Here is a 24,041-nt window from a genome sequence, read left to right on the forward strand (position 1 = left end):
AGAGATGCAGATATTGGGAGTGATCATCATTTGGTAGTGGCTAACTTTAAAATGAAAATTCATGGACAGAAGAAGAGAACAGAACAGGCAAGAAAGCGGTATAATGTTAGTAAGTTGAAGGATAAGAATCTCCAGGAAACCTTCAGGATTGAATTGTAAAATCTGTTCCAAGTATTGACCGATGAAAGTGAGCAGAATGAAACAATTGAAAGAAAATGAACAAAAATCCGATCTGCTTCACAGAAGTAAGTGAAAAGGGTCTGGGCATTAAGGATAGGAGGCAAAAGGTTGGATGTCTCTGCAGACCTGGAAAAAAATTAATGAGCTAAAAATAATTAAGGAGGCAATGAACTGAAGCAGGACAAGGGCAAGGAAAGCAGTATTGCAAACAAAGTATACAGAAAAGGATTGAGAAGTAAAGAGTAGTGTCCGTAGGAATCAAAGATATTAGGTAGACAATCTGTCCCAAGAGGCGGAAGAAAGCAGCAAAAAAGATAAATCTTAAAGAACTATACAACATCACAAAAGTTCTGTCAAGGAAACAGATGCAAAGAAATCGACGAGTGAGAAGTAAAGATGGTATCCTCCTTACGAATACTGAGGGTCAACTGAAACGGAAGAAGCACTTCTCTGCAATCCTTAATCGCTCTGTGGATGCTCAGATAGACCACAGGGGGAAGAGGAAAATGATAATGATGGTGATGTTGACCACAGGTAAGAATTAGGAGTGATGTTCCAACAGTAGGAGAAATTAAACAGGCTCTGAAAGAGATACGTAATGGTAAAGCAGCAGGTGTTGACAACATACCACCGGATGTGATGAAAAGTGACATAAACACCACAGCAAATATGTTGCAGCCCTTATTTGATTTGATTGATGTTGTAAGTCCACTTTATGCACAGTAAGGCTAATCGGGACAGGACATACAGTTTAAAGTGGGATCCAAAACACTTGTCCCTCCACCAAACTTCGTATTTTTTGATTGAAGTAATGTTAAGTGTGTACTGTTATATGGGTCTGAGACATGGAAGGTAACAAAAATGATCACCTCTAAACTACATACCTTCATCAATCGCTGCCTGAGAAAAATTTTGAATATCTTTTGGCCAGAAATGATTCAAAACCAAGAACTTTGGAGAAACCGAGGTGTTCATACAAATGAAGCAGCAAAAATGGAATTGGATAGGGCATACGTTGAGGAAGGAAAATGAGGCTGTCGAGAGAGGTACTAGACTGGAACCCGCAGGGAAGAAGGAAAAGTGGGAGGGCTAGACAGACGTGGTGAAGACCTGTTCACGCTGAAGCATTCGAGGAAGGAAAGAGCTGGAATACAGTGAAGAGAATTGCCGTCAATAGGACCAGGTGGAGATGCTTTGTTGATGCCCTATTCCACAGGGAACAACAGGAATTAAGTCACACTAGGCATGGATCCATGGGAAAGGGGAAGCGATGATTTCCCTTTCCAAACTGCCCAGACCATGGGTGTATCTAGCAAGGAGCACTTGTCCCACCCCCTTGAATAACATTGATAATTGATAAGTGTTCCCCTGTACTTAGCACCACACCATGAAGGCATATAGGGGGTGAGGGGGTAACGCCCCACACTTTCTTGATCCGGTCGTGAGTGGGGGTGATGTGATCAGCACCACGCCCCTGACTGCCTTTACCGCCCCCCCCCCCCAGGGTTTCCCCCAGGTACCCATGTTATTCGACGCAGGGTGGACGCCGGGGCCACTTTCGTTAGAAAAGTTCCCGGATTTGAACCAGCCTGGGGATAGAACCCGGAACCTTTAGCATGGTAGTCAGACGCGTTGCCAACTTTTTATTTTTTTTATTATTAAAGGAATACCCCTACGCCGTGGTATCCCCCGTCATTCACACTTTTTTCCAACTTTTTACACTTTTCAATTTTTACAGTATTCTCAGTTTTTCACGTTTGGACAAACACAAATACCCATGCCTTACCCGGGACTCGAACCCGGAACCCCTGGCGTTTCAGTGCGCTATGCTAACCACCCTGCCACGGAGGTAGACGCTCAGCCACCGCGACCACAGAAAACAAGTGGTGACAAATTTAATATACACTTTATGTTGGAAAGTAAAATAACTGTTATTCACTTCTCAAATAATTCAAAATACAGCAGTGCCACAATTTCGGAGTGCATCTGTGTCATCCCTTCCTCCGAAATATGTCTTGGTACGCCCATGGCCCAGAGCAAGCTTTTATCGATTAATACTATCTACTATGAGATTTTTGGAGGCATTTACATAGCATTTATGGGAAATGCTTTAGTCTAAAGCGGACCTAACGAATGCACTTATGTTAAACGTATTCCACTTTCGGAACAAGCCTTTGTTTCATCGTTCGGCGATTCAGCGGAAGTTGGCAGGGACGTGTTTCCTTTCGGATATACGTATTTATAGGTATTTGCCGGGTCTCACTTATCGCACAACAGTGGAGCAACCTTGCGTTCTGACGTCATCGGAGAGTATTTTTAATGTTAGGTTAAATGCCAAAGTTGTTAGGTTAGGCTAGCTAGATTTAGTTCTCACAGCATAAATAAAAAATCAGCGTATTTATACTAATAGAACTAAATCTAACACAACTCAACAAAGTACAAATTCATCGTCTGACGTCAGAAATCAAGGTTGCTCTAGTGTTGTGCGATAAGGGAGATCCTGGCTCTTTGGTAGCGTAAAAGCGTGATGTACGCATTTGGTATTTTGCTAAATATTTTGATATCGTTTGAATAACATTATCTATGAAACGAAATGATCAAGTTTTGAGCACTGGTTAATAATTCTAATGGTAAGCATTGAAATATTGTCAGGAAAATGTTAGGGCTGAATATTGAAGTTCATAGACGTCCCTGCTACTCAAACAATTTATTCTGACACTGATTTTGGACTTAATGTAGTGGTATATTATTGTAACGTTGACTTGAAGATGAAAAGTACAATGTTGAATAATTTTGGAGGTAGGTGGATGATTCAAAACATTGCTTGCATGTCCTAGTGCAAAGTACGTACCAGCAACAACATTGTACACAAGAGACATTGTATTCTGTATGTCGTCTACAAACTTTTATAGGTTGATTGAAGGGTAATATTCTTTATTAATTGTATTATTGCTGTCGTTTTCCAAAAGCAAGCTCAAAATTCTTCGGAATTTTTGCCAAAAATGGGATTTTCCCGTTCCTCTTCACTGCACGGACGGTACGTGGACAATGTGACAATACAGTGTTTAGTTTTTATGTTCGTTTTTCCACATTATGCACCGTTATTATCTATTACAAAGGGTCTGTCGTTGCGTAAATTGTGTTTAGCCTATAAATAATGTGCATATTTCGATTGTCAAAAATGAGTGTTTTTGTTTAGTGTTCGTGCTGTTTCATGTACAGCATTTGGTAAGTTTCATAGATCGGAGACACATTAAAATCGGATGTTTTGTGTTTCGCATGGTTCGTACTTACCAATTGTTAGTAAAGTAGTATCCCAATGGTGTATTACGGAACATAGTTCAAGGTGCCATTATGCTTTTTACACGAAAACGAACGCAATTTTTCACATTCTGAGTTCTTTTTTTTTTTTACTTTCTTCGCGTCCGGAACACAATATTGAGGGCACATCTTGACTCAAGTTGTGGGTATGCAGTGTTTCAACCTTCTTCACCGAAAAATACCTACTATTGTGTTCGTCACCGGTGGATATTATACATGGGTAGCTGACGGATAGCCCCATGAACCATGCACGGATAGCCCCACGAACCATTACGCACGGTAACTGACTGATAGCCCCACGAACCATTATGTACGGTAGTTGACCGATAGCCCTACGAACCACTCACGGAAAGCCCCACGAACCATTTCCGATAAGGTTAGGTGAGGTTTGGTTACGTTAGGCAAGCATAGTAAAAAAAAGGGGTGGGTTGAAACACTGACTGGGGCTGACGTCATGAAACGTTCGAAGCATCCGGTTGTCGTAGGGCAAGCAAATGAAAGCAATAGCAATTGTGCGTCGGTGAGATATTTCTCTTGGAAAATACATGATTTCTCGGTCAAATATATTCCACGATGAAAGAAAATACCTTGACGAACGTTGTAAACCTTGGAGAAACTCATTTCCGTAAGTAGTTTCTTGTGTAAAATTGAAGAAATGTGTCTCCGATGTATGAAACTGTTACCCAGCATTTTTATTATTAATGTGTGTTGTTGTATGTCATTGTATGATAAGTTCATACTTTATTTTTCTATTATTTTTAGGTAATTGGAGTGCTTGTTTTTCATGAGGACTGTACCTTTGAATAGGTTACCGGTATGTATTATTTACAGCTTCTATAGGATTCTTGTAACATTTTTTCCTTCGTTATTGAGGGCTTTTGTTGCCATGTATTATCAAACACGATTTGCACACAAATTTCTCTTGTGAAGGAATTTGTTAATCCATTACTGGTGTATGTGTTCCAAAGTAACAAGGTTGGAATACGTTTGAGTATGGTACTCACGTTAGAGTTAAATTTTTTTTCCGGATTATCTTTACTTCGATCTCAATAGATAGTGTTTGGTAAGACTGTCAAAGCCGGGAATAGGATTTCTTCAAATTTACAGGAGAAAGTACTTACGGTTTTTTCACTATATTGCCCAATCTAAAGCAACCTAACCTAACCCTACTGTGATGGTGCGTGGGGCTATTATGAATGGTTTTTGGGGCTATATGGGAATGGTATTCAGGGCTATGCAGGAATTTTTCTGTTAAGAAGGTTGAAACACTGCTTTGCCATTTGAAACACAACGCTAGTCTAGATTTGCCCGCCATTTTGCATGTTCAGGAAGCGAGAAAACAACAAACAATAATTACTCGATATGTCGACAATAGATACTAATTCGTTAAAAAAAAAAAGCGAAATCCCTTGTTAAACAATCTTTTCTTTCGCAATGCTGAATAAGTAAGTACGAAAGTCAACAATTATAGAATAAATGAGTTACGTCCGATTCCTGGCTTTCACAGTTTTACCGATAGTTTATAAACATTTATTGTCTGAAATAATAACGTAAAGTTTCAATTTATCCTTGAGTGTATGAAAACAAAGGGGTATTGTTGTATTACATTTCACCTGTTGAGTTTCATCACGCTATTTTGAGAAGAAAGATCAAATAATTCTGGTTCATCTTCATCGAAGATTGATTCATTTTGCTATCTTGGTTACTGCTGAAGGACTCAAAATCACTACCTCCTGATCCTTGAGAATCAAACATTGTGTGCACAGCTTCTATTTCCTGATCAATTGGTTCAGCAAGCCAGCTAGGATCTGCTGTTCTTGATTCATGAGGAATATGCATAGTCAAAGACACAAAATGATGAGTTAACATGAATACCAGAGCTAAGCTGCGCGTCAGGCTAAGTTTGAAGCAGGTTTTATGTATCAATCCGCGCGAGAACTGAGCTCAGAATCTTCCGTGCCAGTCTTGCCTCAACCGCCAAGCTGCTTGCATCGCAGACACTGAGCAAATCCACAGTATTTGCCAACCGCACAACACATCAAAACCTGAATGCATGTCAAGCGGAATGTATTTTTGTTTCTTTTTGTCTCCTGAAACATAACATTTTAGAAGTACTTTCGGCGCATAAATTTTATTTAAAAAATGTGTCATTACTTAATATAAATGCGAAATATCTTCGAAACATGAGAGCATGTGCATGGACGTCTGCAGGATTTCTTCCAGGGAGGGGTAAGGGAGGCAATTTTTTCCAGGGGGCCAAACAAGTCACATTTTCCCCCAAAAGAGTGTAGTTTCCTAAAAAAACATTGCTTAAATTAGAATTTATGGTGTTAATGCAATAATTAACACATTATTGTGGCTAAAATTAAATTATATGTGTGAAACACCCCCTTGCCCCCCCCCCCTTTCCGGGCGCCCATGAGCATGTCTGTATATTTCGAGCACGCAAAAATAAAAATATAGGAAGATATAAGTAAACAGTGATAGGCCCTCTTGAATTTAATGACATTATTGTTTTTGGTTTATAAAAAAATAAATTGATGAAAAACTTTGTTACTGTAAGACACATGCACTTCAAGTTATACCAGCAAAAAAAAAAGCATGATTTGTTATTGGTGATATATACAATCAGGTGCATTGTCTGCTGCTATTACTCTGATTTCAATTTATGAATCACTTCACTAAACCAGAATTCAAATCTTGGTCTGTCCATTTGTTGCTAATCATCCTTCTCTTTCGTTGCGCGGAACAGTAAATATGCACCTTCAACAAAGACTTCATTGCTGCCAGTGGGTGAAACAATAAGCCTCCCCCTTCCCCTCTCCCTTTCTTGTCAGTTTCTTCAGTCTTGCGGTGGTTTTGCACGGTGGTATATAAAAAAAAATTCAATTTACACCCCTCCACTCACCGAGTTAAAGCACATCTGGTCCAAATAATAAACATGTTTTTTTTTTCTCACGGGGGTGGGGGTATCTTTTAATACCGTGGACATTCTTTTGTCGTCAAACAACAAACAATCGTTTCCTCTTCCTAAACTCAAACCGCAAATCATTCAACACCCGGGATACAGTTCGTGTGCACATTGACGGCAAATCACCTCACGCTCTGTTTTACTTTGATCTTGTTTCCGTAAGGAGGATTATGCATTTTAAACAACTTGCTTGATTTGAAGAGCTTTTCCCTTTGGATGAAGCCCACAATAACACTCGCTGAACAGGAGACCTCCATTCAGCCATTCTCACCACTGTATAGCACGATTATTAGCCACAATAAACATAGGGTTAAAATAGTGGGATGTGCAACACTGGTATCACAGATTCCATATTGGAATCAAGACGTATTCAGTCTTGCTCGACTAAAACTTGGTTTTCATCGATTCCTCAGCGCAATACAAACTCCAGTTGGCGAATCTGCGGATCCAGGTTCGTCTGCACAGTGATTGCAACGGATCAAGTCCACGCCTGCAAATGGATGTATTATGTTGTCTGTATTTTACAAATTAAATAACTGTTTTCTTGCAAGTATGCAGTTGTGTCTGAATAGAACCCGTCTCAGTGGAACTATATTCTGCATGCACGTTTGGATCTACATATGCAAAAACCTGCTGCAAAGTTAAACCTGACGCTTGGCTTAGGTTATAGCATTTGGTTATAAAGAAGAATGTGAAAAACCTATGTTGGTTGTTTTGCAGTTTTCCATGTTGGTAAATTTCTTATATCGGGCAAACGGCTGAAATTTGCTAGTTCATTTAATTTGAATATTCATACTTCTTATTCTGCATTGAGAAACATTGTTGAAGGTGGCATTTCGCTTATTTCACAGAAATAAGCTGTATTTGTGACATATCGAGTAAGTTTTCTTAGTTTCTTTTAGCCTTCGGTAACACACAAAATGGCGGCCACAGTTTCACTACCGTACTCGACATGCAGTGTTTCCACCCCACTGCACCCAAAAATACCATTTACCTTACCATTTCCGGTAAGGTAAGGTTAGGTTAGGTTGGGTCACGTTTAGGTTACAATAGTTAAAAATTGGTTCAGAAAAAACATGCATAGCCCCACACACCATTCTCGCATAGCCCCACGAACCATTGACACATAGCCCCACAAACCATTTGCAGAAACGTACCTTCTTCAGATACAAAAACATGTGTTTGGAAACATTGACCGGCATTAACCGTGATTACGTCATCACACACAGGCAACATCCTGCTGGAAGGAAATGGATGAAAGAGCTTTCGTGCATCGGTCACACATTTATATCGAAAAATGGATGATTTACTGGCAAAATTCAATGAACGATCTGATTAAACACTTCCCCTAACTTCCAAAACTATACAAAACAGTAATTGGTAATAATTTCTCCTGTAAGTTTGAAGAAATCCGTTTGTCCGATATAAGAAATTTACCTTTACCATATTTCATTTAACATTTTTGCAATCCCTACTCAAAAAATCATAAACTCTTCACAATAACGAAACTATTAAACTTTCTTAGTGAATACTTGGTATATTATCTTTAGTTTGAGTACACTTGTTCCAAATTATTAACTTAACTTGCAATCGCAAGATCAAACACTTAGTTTGTTTTCGAACACGCAGATCTTACCAGTATCAATGTCTGTGCCAGACTGTCTAACAGTGAACCCCAACAGACACAGAAGCAACAATTAGCTGATACAATTTAAGTTTATCGAAGAGTAAGTTGACTTTTGTAGGTTTCAGCTGTCCATATCCAGGTTCGGTTACATGCTGCCACCTGCAACTGATAGCATTTGGCACCAGACATGACAAAAGATAGCTTGACAAGACCAGTAAATGATCCCACAATTTCGAAATGAGTCTAGATTGAGCAATGTGCTTACACATATACCAATCATGTGTTTTTTATGGTTCACTCTGCTTTAACAAGGAAAAAGTTCTCCCATAATTGCAGCAAATGTGTGTTTATGTTTGTTTATTTACTTTAAATATACAGTATCATGTAAGATGCAAAAGAGACTTAATTTATTTTTAATTTGCATATCAATTTCAGGGACTTATTGTCATCATGCAAAAAGTGTCTTATTCAATGTAAACAAATAGGTGTAGCTTCGCAGTGCAAGGGGGCACTTGCCCCACCCCCTCAAATTTCGTGGTTTATAAAACTTGACATCTTTTCAACGCTAAGTTACGCTGCTAGCAGTGAGTCACCTAGGTTAATAGGAGAATGATCTTGCATTTTTAATCTGTCAATATGCACAAAGGGTAGTTTTTACATGTTAAAAATTTTCCAAGGACAGCCTTGTTCAACTCATTTGAATTATCTGGTTTACTATCTCTTTCATGCTTTTTTTCAATTCTTGGATCCCTAGTTTAAACATTATAGCTGCCTACCTCAATGCTGGAGTGGTTAGCACAGCATGCTACAATGGCAGGGGTCCCGGGTTTGAATCCCAGCCAATGGATGTTATTTGTGAGCATCCCTTCATCCATTTCATCTCATCATTACTTGTCCTCATCTTTGCAATTAGCCAAAATTGGCAGAGAAGCGAAGAAAAATAAACCAATCATTGTAGGTCAGGTTGGTGAAGCACTCTCGTGTGTACAGTGTCAAAATGCCCCAGGGAAAAGAAACTGTTATCTTTGTACATTAATTGTGACCCAAGGTGAATGGCACTATAGTTCAAATTGCGGAACTGTTACTATCATCGAAAAACTAAAATAGTATGAATTTTCCAGGACTTCATGTTACGAGGAATTTTATAAGAAAAAGGAATCTGGATCAGCAACTTTCACAATGTCACAGCCCCCGGTAAGACATTTGAGTTATTCATTGAATGCTTTGTGAATGCACCCTGCTCCACCCTATGCTTTCTTTGTTGCTTTGTGGGTATGTGAATGCAGTATTTCAACTAATTGCGTGTTTCACTGTGGTGTTCTTTGGCACTAATTCTCCATATTCAGCTCACTGCTTATGTGCTGGGTGTAGGGCAGAGTATATTGAGAGGAATAATATTTTGTGGTGATAATATTAACTAGAGCTGCATCCAAGGTGGCTTGATTTAAGTCACTTAATTTATAGAATAATGTACATAAGGATTTTGTAGATATCATAATCGCTTTTGGTGAAAGTACATTAATCTCGTTTAATGGTGTTTATTAGGGTGTAAGAAAGGAAACAAAATATGTGTAGTGATGGGGTGAAGCTCACATGAAAGGAAATGTAAAATTAAAATTCTATAATTTAGGCTATATAGGCAAAAATAGCAAACGTTTTGTGTAGAAGAATATACAAAATACTAATTTGTTAATCTGTAAGTAGTCATTATCATTAAGGGCATGCGAGACAGTCTCCCCCAGATTTCCCCTCTGAGTCACTGTTGCCAACTAAGCTGTCTTGGAGCCAGACTGCTCTTTCGTGCACTCGTTTGCCTGTGAACTGGGGCACCTGCCCCCGTGCCTCACTAGGATACCATCACTGGTTCCAGCCCACATAGACCAACTTTTGCCATGATTATACATTTTGCATGTGACGTGATATATTGGCTGTGTCGCCCCATCCCCTCTTATATCCCCAGCTATTTTTTTTTATAGTGCCTTGTTGACGTGAAATTGACATAATATTGTTATCAGGGAATACTTTATATTCGATTTCGTACGACCATGAGATCGGTGATGCTGCCAGATCTAGATGGTGAAAACTAAGAATAAATTGTCATCAATTTAGAGTTAACGGTAATAGCAGCACCCCACCCCTTTGACAACTAACATTACTCTAGGAAGCACTTCCTAAATCTGGCTTCTTGAAATTCAGTTTTAACTCCATTTAAGGTTAAATTTAGCTCATTGTGTACACCAGGGTTGGCAACACTGCAAGGAGAAATGCTTTGGGCATATAGGAGTACTTTTTGATTTGTTATCTTGGGAATATCAAACTTCCAATGGAATAGAGAATGAGATCAACGGGAAGAGCGCACTTTGAAGAAGTGATAGCCCCGCAGAAAAGTCGGAACTCCCATTTGATTGGCTGTAACTTGATGTTGATTCCCCATAAGGAATACATTGAATTCCGAAAATTCTTATTCGTCATATTTTTTACAGGTCGTATCTAGCTTAATAATCAACTTTGAAAAACGCTTCGACCTGCCACATGTGGAGAAATTCATACTCTCTCGTATCCCCACGTTTTTCTTCAGTAGCATTGCCCATTGCGACGATATTCAAATAAATGCACACATGGTGCGTAACTGTATCTCCTCGCTTTAAACAAAATAAACTTGACAGCTGATATTTTGCAAACTATAATTTTAAAAATTACCAAAATTCAGCTACAAAGACTTTAAAAAATATTTTAAGTTACAATTATAGAGTACATTCAGACTGTTTTATTTTCACTGGAAGAAAGGTTACTGAAATTATGTGTTTTAGTTTCATGAACACACTCAAAAGTATCTGAAGCAGAAAAAATTATATATATTTTTTTATTTGCTTTAACCCTACGTAACCCGCGCAGCGGCACTCAGTGCTGCCTTTTCTGAAATTTTGAATTATTTTCCTTATCAGTGCAACACTGGCCTAGAAAGCACTAGGTAACTTATCTACACTACTCCCACGAAAACAGAAAGGCGTTCGTTCCTTTTTCTGGCGTTCTTTCAGTTGTTTACATGCCTCAAAAGTGACCGGTCCCCCTTAGGTGGCACTCAGTACTGCGCGTGGGAACATTTCCTATCTTCAATCATAGCACTCCAGCCATGAATTTGGCGGATATAAGAAGAATAAAACGACTGTACGTTGTTCGGAATGAAAATTAATTGTATGCAGAAACCATTGCAGTACCCATACGAAATGTCAGAGTTGTGAAAATAACGATATTGAAAAGTGACAACATTCTGTCCGTTTCATTTGAGTTTGTATATCTCTTTTCACGTATATCTCGTAAAAGTAGAAGAAACATATTGAGATTTGAAAATTTTAATATTTTGTAAGTATCCTAGAGTTGTGTTTTACTCATTTGATTGCTTTTTCTGTGAGTCAGCAAGATTTTGACTGACAATTTTGAAAAAAAAAAATAGTTCCTTTCTAAGCTCATATAAGTTGTATGATTTCAATTCGATTTCAAAAGTTGAAAATTTTTGAAAAATACGTCGAAAATTTTGTGAATGATGAGTTCATTTTTTAGTTCCTTTATTATATGGCAAAATTTTAATTGCTTTGGGAATAATATTTTGGTGCATTTGCTTCAAGAGTCTAAGCGTGTACTTCTATGTGATATTTTCTCTACTGTTTTTAGTTTAGCTAATAAAAATGTCCGAAATGGACTGTTTGCGTTCATATATATATATCGCTTGATTTCCTGTAAGCGCCAAGATGCTTCAACATCAATTTGCTTCAATTATTCATGTAAATAAAGTTGGTTTTGATTGGGCGGCCCTGAGGGTTAATCAAACTTCAAATATTTTACAGGGCTGTTTACTACAAAAAGCCTTTGTTTAAAAAATGTATGTATATATCCATTGTGCCAAAAAACATGCAAGCAATTTTAAGTGTGTGGTTTTTTTTAAAAAAATCATGTTGTTTTTTTTATCCACTCTGGCCGTAACACTTGTTCTTATTTATTGCCAAACTTTGATTGGCTGGTTGCCAGTCTAGTCTCTTCACTACACATGAGCTGTGCAACGGCATATTAATTTGCTACATGTATATTGTGTAGGCACAATTAATACATACTGTGCCTTTCTTGCAGCATAAGATTTATATCCCATATGTTGATGAACTAATACTGCCATCTGTGCAGGCATGTTCACATCTGATGTGCAGAATTTTACAGATTTCGTAGATGTGTGTTACTTGTGTGAAAATACCTACATGAGAAGGTTAGGTAGGGTAGGCTGCCTTTCCCCCCTACCTTTTTTTTTAAAAAAAATTCCTTCTTTAATAAAACATTTCTTATAAGCAAAACACATCCATCAGCTAATATTTACAAGTGCAACCTACTTTTCTGCACAAAATGTGAACATGATTTGTGTAACTTAGAATTAACTACCGGTAATTGACATTCTCCAAACTCCAAACATTGCACACTCAATACCAAAGTTTTAAGTGCTTTCTTCATCCTCCAATACATTTTGCTAAAAATATCTAGCATATGGAAGTCAGACCTAAAACTCGGTTGTTGTCAAAAGCAGTCATTAAATTATATTCAACATTGTTTTGTACATGTATGAATTAAAATGGCATGATGGATATTAGGATAAAAACAAATGACTAAAGAAGGGAGGGAGTATGTATGTGGAAACATAAAATGGCCAATAAGAAAGAGCAGTGTGTGTGTGTGTGTGTTTTCCAAGTGCTTCACATGAATGTGTTTTTCTGAGAATGCATAGTTTTAAACAAAGATACGCTCTGTTTTGTCTCGCACTGGATATATTTGCACAGAATACTGATATGTACACTCACCTCGTTTAGTACTCTGGCAGTTTGTTTCTTTATGCAGCATATTTGCAGAAGATATAATTAAACCTACAAGTGTATCAACATACGCTGTATAAAACACACCTTGTAACCAGGGTTTCTGGGGTTCATTGTTGGTGTGGGCATATTTCACTTTTTCAAATTCACTTTTAAACTGTTAGGTCCAAATCTTCGTAGCCTTTATGAGCATAAATTAGACTGAAGACAAAGTTTGCCAAACTCTTTTATAGGTTAAACCTTTAATAAAAATCATTTTCTGTGACCTTAAAATGCTTAAACACAGATGATATAATGTGAAACAGGAAATGGAAGAAACCAAATGGAGCTCAGCTAATTATCTGCATTGGAATTCAATTCTGTGTAAGTACACTGTGCATTGTAATGCAGAAACAGACAGAGCTATATGCTTATCTTTGTGTTAGTGTACAAGTACAAAGGGTACTCTTATCTTTTAGGGTGGGGGTAATTGTACTCTTGACACGTATGCAATTCCATGCATATGCTGTTATTAGTACTTGAAAGATAGCTTTGTGCCTGTGCTGACTTATCTGAAAGATAGGACGGACAATGCATTTTCTGATAAAAGTACTTCAGTTTGGTGATATATAATTATGAAATCTTGCAATACACGTAGTTGCACATCATTTGGCTACATTAACTCCCAAGAAAGATGGCTATGGGAATGGGGCATGGCGAGGAGGGGAAAGATGTAAGTTTTTATTTTGTTGGAATAAACCAAGTAAAAGATTTTCTTTTCTTTCAAAATAACCTACATGGAAGAGCATGGTAGTGTTAAGCCTTAAAAAACATGTCACCTTCACATATCGTATACAACCAATCAACTCCCAATGTATGTAAAGCGGTACCAGCTCTGTGGTCGAGTACATTAAGTGGTCAACGTTGAAAGTTAGAATCCTGGGTGTTATTTGTGAATTCCGTTCATCAGTTTTTATCTAATGATCACTCATCCTCATCATGAAAAGTGGTAGAAATGCATCACTAAATATAAATACAAAAGCAAGTGCAATAGAAGTTTTTCAAGAATAGCTAGTAATAATAATCACAAAGTTCACCAATGACATACTAAATATAGCATTTCCGTATTTTTGCAGGCAAGTTGTTCTCAGTTGCACCTGTTCCAACAGTGATGTATATGTTAGTGCAAAGTGTAGTGATTTTTTTTTAATTGTGAGAAGTAAAATCAAGTGTACTCTTACTGGGTGCTTGCTTGTTCTTTGTGCAGTGATTAAAATGAATACGGAAGTGACAAACACAGATCTGAAGTCAAATTATTATAATCAGTGTAAGAAAGTGTGTTTTGTATTCTGATGATCAGAAAACTTATTTTATTTCTGTATAATTTTGTTGTACAAATTTCTTCACAGCATATAGAAAAATAAGTTGTGATGACCTTCTTTAGAACATATAGTAAATTATTTTCTCTCTTGATGTATTTTGCAATGTTGACTAGTGGCGTGGTTGTATTAGGGAAATCAAGTACTGGTAACTTACATTCAGTTGTATTGTCCAATATGCATGGAGAATACTTTCGACTGCAAGATGATTTCAGGAGGCATTCTGAAGAAAAGCAGTGCAGTATTCTTTTAAATGGTGAAGTACAGTTAATACCACTAGAAAAGTCCTTCATGAGGGATTCGAAGCATAAGATGGTGAGGATATTTGGACAGGATCTGCACCCAGCTTGTCCTCGATTTGTTGATTTTGATAAGAAAACAAAAGCGTGTAAGAAAGTAGATTGGCCGTACGAGCAGAGAAGATTCCGGAAACGCATCAAGCAGCTTCAGGAAAATTTTCCACTTCAACGAAAGGCATTGTGGATCAATGTTGTTTCGGCAGTTAATTCTGTACTTGTTGAGGAACCTGCTCAGCCGTCGGTTCTGTTGTTTTTGCACAAAGAATCTCCGTCCACTAGTTTATGCATAGCTGAAAGCGTTGCATACCAGTTTTCAGACGTTATGAACGATACCAGTCCCGACCCCCTTACAATTGATGCAAATATTGACACGACAGAATCCGTGAAAGATGTTTATTCCGGCATTTGGACTCATTTCGAATCTCGCCACTACTCGCTGGTGGTTCGTAACTTTCAAAGCATAATCAGAGAGTTTGCCATTCTCTTCCATGGCTTGTGTGATAATTTTTACGCGCCCTTCAAAAGAGCGGTTTATCTGTTACTGCTTGATTGCTCAGGCATTTGGGATGAGGATCTGTCGTGGGAGGATAGACCAGATAGAATTGCTGAATCAGTGCTTGAGAAATTATGGCAAGCAAATCTTAAGAAGGATACATACTTCTCAATAATCTCACGTGTAACCAACAATGTAGTAATAATTTCACCGGAGGATGATGATACTTTGTTAAAGTCTTGTACATAGATTTATATTCAATTTTCAGTGCTAGAATTTTATGATGCTTAATGCTTATTTCTTATTATTTGAAAGATCTGTAGTAAACTGAATTTGTAGAACTACTCTTTATAAATTAAAAAGAAAAATGGGAAAGTTAAATAGAACTCTGTTCAACAGCTCCAACAAACAAAATGTTTATATTTGTGTAATGAACCTGTTCATATTAACCCACTAGTGCCCAAAGTTGATTTTTTCATGAGATTTTAATCTTATTAGTAATTTGTGTTTGTTTGTGTATAAATCGACCCAACAACTGATATTTGATCCCAAGTTGCCAATCATTGTCTATATATAATGGGCACTCACCTTAGATAACTGTCATGTTTTTCAAGAAAGTCTGTATTTCTTTTTCCATCATTTTTTTTATTCTTTCCTAGACTTGGAACATCACAATAATTGTTTTACATACAACATGGACTGCTGTTTCTACTCTATACATGTCTAAAAACTTTTCATAAAATATATTTGAACAGAATATCATATCAACCTACGTATTTTTGTTACACTTGAAAGCAGATTCACAATGTAGAAAAAAGTGATAACTTTTTGTACTGCATTCACGTACATACATTATATATAAGAAATTATTTTAAGAGTACTCTCGGCATTTTTTCAATACCATTTTTTAAAAAACAAGACATATGCAGTATTTTTCATTGCTCCTTGCTACTCAGAATAGATATAGGCTAATGATACTCTCATCATTCTTATATAATGAAATCAAATTTTACTCCATTTCACAGATTATTGTGATTTCTTTGTGTTTTGTTATAACTTGTGATGATACTTCTTGAAGCATTCAGCATGGAGTCCAATATCACATTTTCACATTTATATTACGATTTCTTCCCACACAGTTGACATTTTCTTTGAGTTGCACCTTTGACGATCCAGTGATTCAGTCCATCAAAGCGACCATTTTGTTGAGGTGTTGCAGATCTCCTGTCTTGTCCAGAGGGACAACCATACTGTTTCAGTAAAGTAATGGCCAGCCCTCGGCGAAACTGGAACAAACTTTCATTTGATCCAGTTACTTTCTTCTTTAGGTACCAGCAGTTAACCACAGCTACATAAAAAAATACACGAAAATTCGCCACCAGCATTTCCTTTAACGGAGTCTTTTTCTGTAAGCTGCAACTTGCTGATCCATTTGATCAACACCTCGCATGCCATTATTGTAGAGTTTGAAAGGGCTGGGGCGAGATATTTGAATGCGCTATTTTCAGTACGTGACCACCTTGATACAGTGCCTTCCTCTACCTTTCCAAAGTTAGCAGCTATATTAGGAACATTATTGTCTAGCCATCAGACAATAACCACCCTTCCACTGGACATGCATTCATAGCTTCCTCTGGTTTTTCCTTGCTTTGTCAATGGACAAAGTGAAGTCCCATTGTCATGTATTGTTCCCATGGCTTGGTATCCTCCCTCTTGAAGATGTGCCAATACGTGGTACGAAGTGAAGTAATTATCGAAGTATAATATATGTCCATTATAACCTGGTACTGAAGCTTGGTCCACCAACCCTAAGACAACATCACCTGCCAGACCAAATTCCAGAGATGCATCTTCAGATTTCTTCATGTAAACATCAATTGCATACATGTTACCATCAGACGAACACAAAGCCCAAATCTTGTGTCCGAAATTTATTGGCTTTCCTCGTATAACCTGCTTAGCATAATGACGACCATAATATGGTATCATACTTTCGTCAATAGAAATATTCTTATCGAGGGTATTGTTTCTCAGAAACCGTTCCTGCAGCATGGTAAGGAATGGGCGTAGCTTATAGAGACGATCATTTGAATCTAGCATGCAATTATCAGCCAAATGAAAATTCTTGATTATATCGTCAAATCTGTTTCTCCTCATAGATTTTGACAGAAGTTTGTTACAGACAGCTGCTCATTTTTTTGTGAGGAGTACAAATTAGTTTGTGAAATAATCAGGTCCATCATTTCACTGGCAAAAAGCAACTGGAAGTATTCAACAGAAGTTTTTATATGATTTTCAGAAAACTTTGGTGTTGACAACTCTTTGACATTTATTTCCGGCATTTGTCTCTTTTGAATTCATCCATTTGGGGTGAGGAAAAGTTTTCCTTTTTTTGATACGTTAAGTGTAGTATCATTTCTTACATTATCAGTATCACATTCCTCAGGTTGCACACTGTCACAATATTCCTTACGAATCCTTACTTCACATTTTGCAATAAGTGTTTGACGAGGAAAGTGGTTGGGATTTTCCTTGCACTCGTCATTCGAATCATCGGAATCTGCATCTGTCACTCCACCAGACTCTTCTGTGGGCTCCTTGAAAATATCTAAACCACCATCACACTGTTCTTCTTCCTCCAGAATTTGCAGGATTTCTGCTACTGAGCTACAAAGTAAAGAAAAATATTGAGAGAATTAGGTACATCTATTATGTAGATATGCGCATGCGCAAAATATGTAGCTACTACTAAACGTTTTGTTAAGTAAACCTCTTTAAATTATTGTTCTTTTTCTGTCATAATTTAAATCAGAATTGAATTTATGGCTATGTTCTGCCCTCACTTTTATTCATCTGCAAAAAGAGAAAATAAAGGTTTTTTACTGGGTCAATGCCCAGCGTCCCTTTAAAGGGACACCTAAATTGTTGTTGTTGTTGTATTGACAGTGTTAAAAACTTTTTCACTTCCATGATTTTAGTTAACGGATGATCCATTTTACTGTCATTAGACGTAAAAAATATTTTAGAAAAATAATTAAAACTATTAAATATTCATAAATTACTTACCCATATCGCCCCATAGCTGCCATATTGCAGAATTCTAGACTTCAACTGCATGTAAAACACAAAAACTGGAATGAATAACAAAAGCGAACAATGGACTAAAGAAACCATTGTTCTGACAATGCAATCATACCAAAAAACAATCAACATAACAATCGGTGTAGAAATTTTCAGTTTTATTCTAACGTCCTTTTAAAGGGACGCTGGGCACTAATGGGTTAATATGGAGTTACAGTGTGTGTATTTTTTCCTTTTGTAAATAGAAGTGTGTGCATGCTAGAAGACACATCTAGGGTGTTGAGGAAAAGGCACATAAGTCACAAACTGCAATTTTCTGTTGTTTTCATTTAAGTGTCACTATATCAATTAATGAAAATATTATAAGTATACTTTTATTTTTGGCATGTGTAAAGATTCTGAACAGTGATGATACAACTTTGATATCATTCCTGTAATGTTTGCTAGTAAGAGAATGAGCATAAATATTGGTCTGCTGTAGAACTGGATATTTTGACTTAAGTGCTTTTTCCCCTCAAAACAGCCTAGATATTTCTTCCTTTTTTTTTTCTTCTATTTTAATTCCTTTATCTAGTAACAGGTACGCTGCTTAACCTTGCATTCATCATTGCATGCTTGGAAAATGTGTAATGAAGTAGATTTCTAATGCATGAGTATCAGGCAAAGTTGTCAGAATCACATTGCAATTACTTTTTTTATTGTATATAAAAATTATTTACACTGTATTTGTAAAGTACTGTTCTAAAATTATGTAGTTTCATTATTAAGGTGGAATCCATTACTACACTCTCACACTATTTATTTATTTATTTAAAGACATGACACTACAGGCAAATGCCCACTTCAGTGTCTTGTATTATAACACTGTTTGGTACACACAATATGCAGCCAGCAGAATTCATAAGGTACAATACTATGATAATATGTGTTACAGTAATATAAAAATTAATATAAGATTAGATATGAGAAAGAAGTATAAAGTATTAACCTGACAGTTTGGGTTAGAACTTACACATGATAACCAAGAAAATAACCAAGGAAAAACATATGAGTTACACCTTACATATATATAGATGTAATGATAGTAATTAGTAAATAACACAAAAAGAAAAAAATAGGATGGACTCTTTCGCCTGTACATAAAGAGACCGAACTACTAAACAAAGTTAAGTCTGGTGTTGGAAGTAAGTTTCAGTCTCCCTTCTGAACCTTCGAAAACTTAGGAAGATGTCTGTCTATCTTATCATATGTCTTTGCAATTTCATTATATAACCTACACATTCTCCGAGTGGGTGCCACATTAGCTGACTTTGTTTGAGTTCTCGGTACTTGAAACAGCTCTTTCCGTGGTCTTACCTTATTATATGGTACATAAAAAAGGATTTCTGAGAGAAGTGTAATGAGTTGTTTAAAAGTTTATGTAAGAATAGTAACTATCGCCTAGGGATTGTACATTGAAGTATTTTTTTAGGGTATGATAAGGAGTATATTTGGGGTAAACGTCGTATTTTTTCAGTCTTAGGAATCAAATGAACTTGTTTTGAACGTTCTCTATTCTGCTGGTTTCATTTAGGTTTTGTGGGGACCAGACGATAGACGCGTATTCCAATTTCGACCTTCCGTAGGTATTGTATTGTGTAGCATTTGGAATGTTTCTGACTTCTTAAAGTCATTTCCCATTCTCATTATAAACCCAAGGTTTCGGTACCCTTCTGGTACAATGCGGTCGATGTGCTTTCGGAAACTGTTATTTTCTTCAAACTGAACACCAAGATCTTTATAACTTGAAATTCTTGTCTAACGTGTGACCACAGATTGTTTAAGTGTGCGTGTAGGGTTGTTTCTTTCGAGTGAAAGTCATAATTTTGCATTTGTTAAAATTTAGTATTAGTTTGTTTTGAGCGCACCATTCTGCAAGATTTTCAATGTCTTTTTACAGTTCCAAGGTATCATTATCGTTCGTTATAGACTTAAATATTTTCAGGTCATCCGCGTACAGGAGTTTCTTGGAATGTAGCAGGCATTCTGGGAGATCGTTAACAATCACATGAAATAGCAGTAGTACAAGGTTCAATCCTCGCGGGACACCCGAGGAGGTCTGAAATACAGTAGACATGCTATTATCATATCTAACATACTGTTTTCGGTCTTTCAGGTAGGAGGAGATAAGTTTTAAAACACAGGTTGAGAGGTTAAGATGGTGAAGCTCATGGTCAACAAGCCTTTGAAAAATCAGTATAAATTACATCAACTTGCCCTTTCCTGTCCAGCATCAAGGTTATATTGTCGGAGATTTCCAATAAATTTGTTACAATGGACCGTTTAGGTATGAATCCATGCTGGTGAGGGGGACAGTACCGGATGAAGGTGCCTGGAAATGTATTTACATACGGTTTGTTCGAAGAGTTTTGCTGGAGTTGAAATAAGAGCGACTGACCTATAGTTGTTGATATCAGCTTTGTCTGAGGTCTTTGGGATGGGACACACCTCAGAAAACTTCCATATTTCCGGGAAAACACATGTGGAGAGTGAAAGGTTGAATAAGATGTGTAGCGGGTACTTAAGGCTTTCCGAGCATCCTTTTGTCACGACCAACACATCTTTTCGGTTTTAGTGATTTTATTGCATCTTCCACGTCATTTAGGCAAATTTCACCAATATGGATCATGTTCAATAGTTCGTTAGTGTTATCCAGGGGGAATGTTTTGTAGCTTGATTTGTCATCGCTATAGACTGACTAGCAAATGCATCCGCAATCTCTCTTCCGCTTCGCAGAGATTTATTTTGGTAGGTGGTGGGGTGGGTAGGTGTTTTCTTTCTTTTGTTTTTTTTACAAAGGACAAAAATCTTTTGGGATCGTATTGTATACCTAATTCAAAGTTTAGCAGGTATTCATCGTACGCCTTGGAGATGCATTTTTTAACGTTCTTCCGCAATTCTTTAAATTTAGCTTCATGAAAGACTGCATCCCCGATCTGTCTTTTCCATTTCCGATGATGCGTAGCTTTAAGAGCTATATCTTTTTTATTTCCCAGGTGAACCAGCATAGATATAGTCACGTTCGTGTAGGGGACGCATTTATCAAATACCGAGTTTAAAATGCCATAGAATGTATGGACCGCATCATTTATATCTTTATAATTTCTTAATACATCCCAGTTTACAACTTGAAATTCTTTGAATAGTTTTAAAAAATCAGCCTTTTGGAAATTATATCGTTTTTGTCTTGCCTCGGGTTTGATTTTGCGTGGTTGAGGGTGAGAAGGACAAAGCATTAGTGCAAGGTGATGCTTATCTTCAGGTACTATCGGAAACTCATTCATTTCAACAGATACATAGTTCAAATTGATTATGATTAAGTCTTAACATTTAGCCATAAGTGTTTAAAACATCGTTACAGTTTTTTAATGAATGGAATTCGAGGAAATTTTACAAATGTAGATACGTGTTTCCTGAATTTAGTAAATCTGGAAGTGAGCTGACGATTTCTGGAATATTAAAGTCGCCTGTCAGAAGTAATCGACACCCAGTCATACATTGCGAGGTTATGTGATCAAACAGTGTATCGTATGTTTTAGATGGGGAATCAGGCGGGACATATACTACACACATATTCAAGTTAGTTTCATCATCCTTTTTAACTTTAACAATTAAACATTCAACAGTAGGGTCCTCAAGATTGCAGTCTATTTTGGAGGCTTGGAATTTCCGTCAAACACCCAGCAGGACACCTCCACCTTTGGTTTTCCCCGAGGAGATCAGGTCCTGTATACGACGCATCTGTCATCAAAGAGTTCCTCGTTAGCATCCGCAGACATTAACCAAGTCTCGGAACATGCCAACGCATCGTAATCATTGGATAATACACTTAGGTGAAACTGTTTTGTTTTTAAAACTGTTTTATTTTCGTTCCTAGCCCTCGTACGTTCTGATATGCAATATTAAAGTGTTTGCTATTGTCATTGTGAAAGTTTAACTGAGCAAAGGTGTTTCGTTTTGGATTGCAATTTACTGAGTCACAGGCAACAGGGTTGCTTTCCTTGCATTCCTGAATCAAGGGGGATCTCCCAGCCACACGGACACACTTGGCGTCAACTTATCTGGATGTTGCAGACTATGGGCGTGGCTACGTGAGGGTCCTCAAGGAAGTTGACGGTCCCTCAGCCCTACTCTTCCTTGTCCTCTGGGATCCCTGGGGTGAGGGAGGGGAGGGTTCTGACATTGTCCAGCCACAGGATGACCTTGGGGGTGGTGTTGTCGTCAGCATTCTGGGTGCCCGGACAATCCTGCAGGTCTTGTAGTATATATTTGCGACCGTCAATAATGAGATGTCTGAAACTCAGGTGGGATCGATGACCTTTCCTTCGAGCGTTGTTCATGAACAGGAGCAGCAGTTGGTATTTCTTCCTCACACTGAACAAGAAATCTTCTTCCACAAACACTCTAGAACCTTTCAATCTGTGTTTATTTCTTAGAACTTCATCCTTCTTATTGTAGTGAAGAAATCTGCAGACAATCAGGGGGGGGGGGGGGTCCTTTCTCTGAACGTGTTTTTATTCTATGACAACGTTGAATGTCATCCTCACCTAAATACACTTGCAATTTCATTTCAATGAGATCTTTCACTTTCCCCTCCATCCTCTCCCAATCTTCCTTGCCATCCTCCTGGGGGATGCCAAAAAACACCAGGTTCTCATGCCTACTAGTGTTCTCTTGGTCATCCAGACGATTCTCAAGCCAGTTGCAGTAACCTTGTAACTCGCTTACTTCGTACACAAGTTTGTTTACATCGCTCTCCATGACCGAAACCCTATCCAACAAATGTGTAAATCTGTCGTTCAGTTGCCTCACTTCCTTAATGATCGATTCATTGGAGCACTGCAATTGTTTCAACAGTTCACGAATTTCACTGATTTCCACTTGTTCTAACATCGGGGGGGCCAGGTTTTTTTTTTCCACATCACCGATAACTAATAACGTAAACACTATTGCTCCATATGCATAGAAACATTTGGAGGTTGTCAGTCCCACACCAGAGGTCTTGGAATAGCCCAAACAAAAGATCCCAATTCTCGCCCGGTAGATGGCTAGGCACACTCCCATCCTGGCGACACTCGGCTTAGCACCCCGCGGACCACGAGCAACGCGAAAGCACGTCAGTTCTCTTCAACATCTCACTCATGAGGCATAACTTATATGTTGGCACATGTGCATTAAAGTTGTTGTGTAGTAGCATTTTGCAATGATGATTTCAAACAAAATTTCAGTGGGGACAAAGAATATATCTATTATGTATTTTTACAGCTTCAAATAAACAAATTAAACCACGTACGCTTTTAGAAGGAACATGAGTTGAACCAATACACAGCCAGTGCTACTGTGCTGTTGCCAAACTAACTGCTAGCGCAAGGGAAAGACAGAAAATTATTTTGATAATGCAGGCACAGTATATATGAGTACAGTGAAAAAATATAGTGAATATTTCTACACAGGATTATAATATATCACTGCAGCATACAAGAGAAACCCATACCTGAAAGATGCTTGAAGGTATATATTGTAGAGGAACTGCCAGATCATCATCATCGCTCTCGTTTCTTTTTTCTAGCATGTTTCACAGGAGATTTGAATAGGTGATCACCGATTTCTGTGGTATATGTTTTATCTTGTTTTACAATACAAGACACAATATGAAAACTTACACCACACGCTTTAGCCGTATTGTGTCTACTAGGTGAAAACACTGTTTTCGCATGCAATTCTTCCAATGCCAATTCCTTGAAATATGAATACACCTTAAAAATAATATTTCTCTCTTGCGAATGTATTATTTTACCCTTTCTTCCTGTACTACCGGTGCT

At 37.6% G+C, this 24,041-nt stretch overlaps 1 protein-coding gene across 7 annotated transcripts in view; it reads left to right on the top strand.

Annotated features, from left to right (window-relative positions):
* Positions 1-2,678: 2,678 nt before the first annotated feature.
* LOC146004619 (uncharacterized) overlaps positions 2,679-24,041 on the top strand; it is a 44,046-nt gene continuing 22,683 nt past the window's right edge. For 3 of the 7 annotated variants that reach the window (XM_083143494.1, XM_083143496.1, XM_083143495.1), the window contains exons 1-3: positions 2,679-2,810; positions 4,264-4,315; positions 9,221-9,293. In XM_083143494.1, the coding sequence (XP_082999620.1) occupies positions 9,279-9,293 (15 nt within the window). In that variant the 5' untranslated portion in view covers positions 2,679-2,810; positions 4,264-4,315; positions 9,221-9,278. Of the gene's footprint in view, positions 2,811-4,263; positions 4,316-9,220; positions 9,294-14,064; positions 15,721-24,041 lie in introns of those variants that run through there. The other 4 variants (XM_083143491.1, XM_083143493.1, XM_083143497.1 and 1 more) reach the window with 3 other exon arrangements.

This window comes from Lepisma saccharinum, chromosome 22 (assembly GCF_977018435.1).
Source record: "Lepisma saccharinum chromosome 22, izLepSacc3.1, whole genome shotgun sequence".
NCBI classification, from domain to species: domain Eukaryota; kingdom Metazoa; phylum Arthropoda; class Insecta; order Zygentoma; family Lepismatidae; genus Lepisma; species Lepisma saccharinum.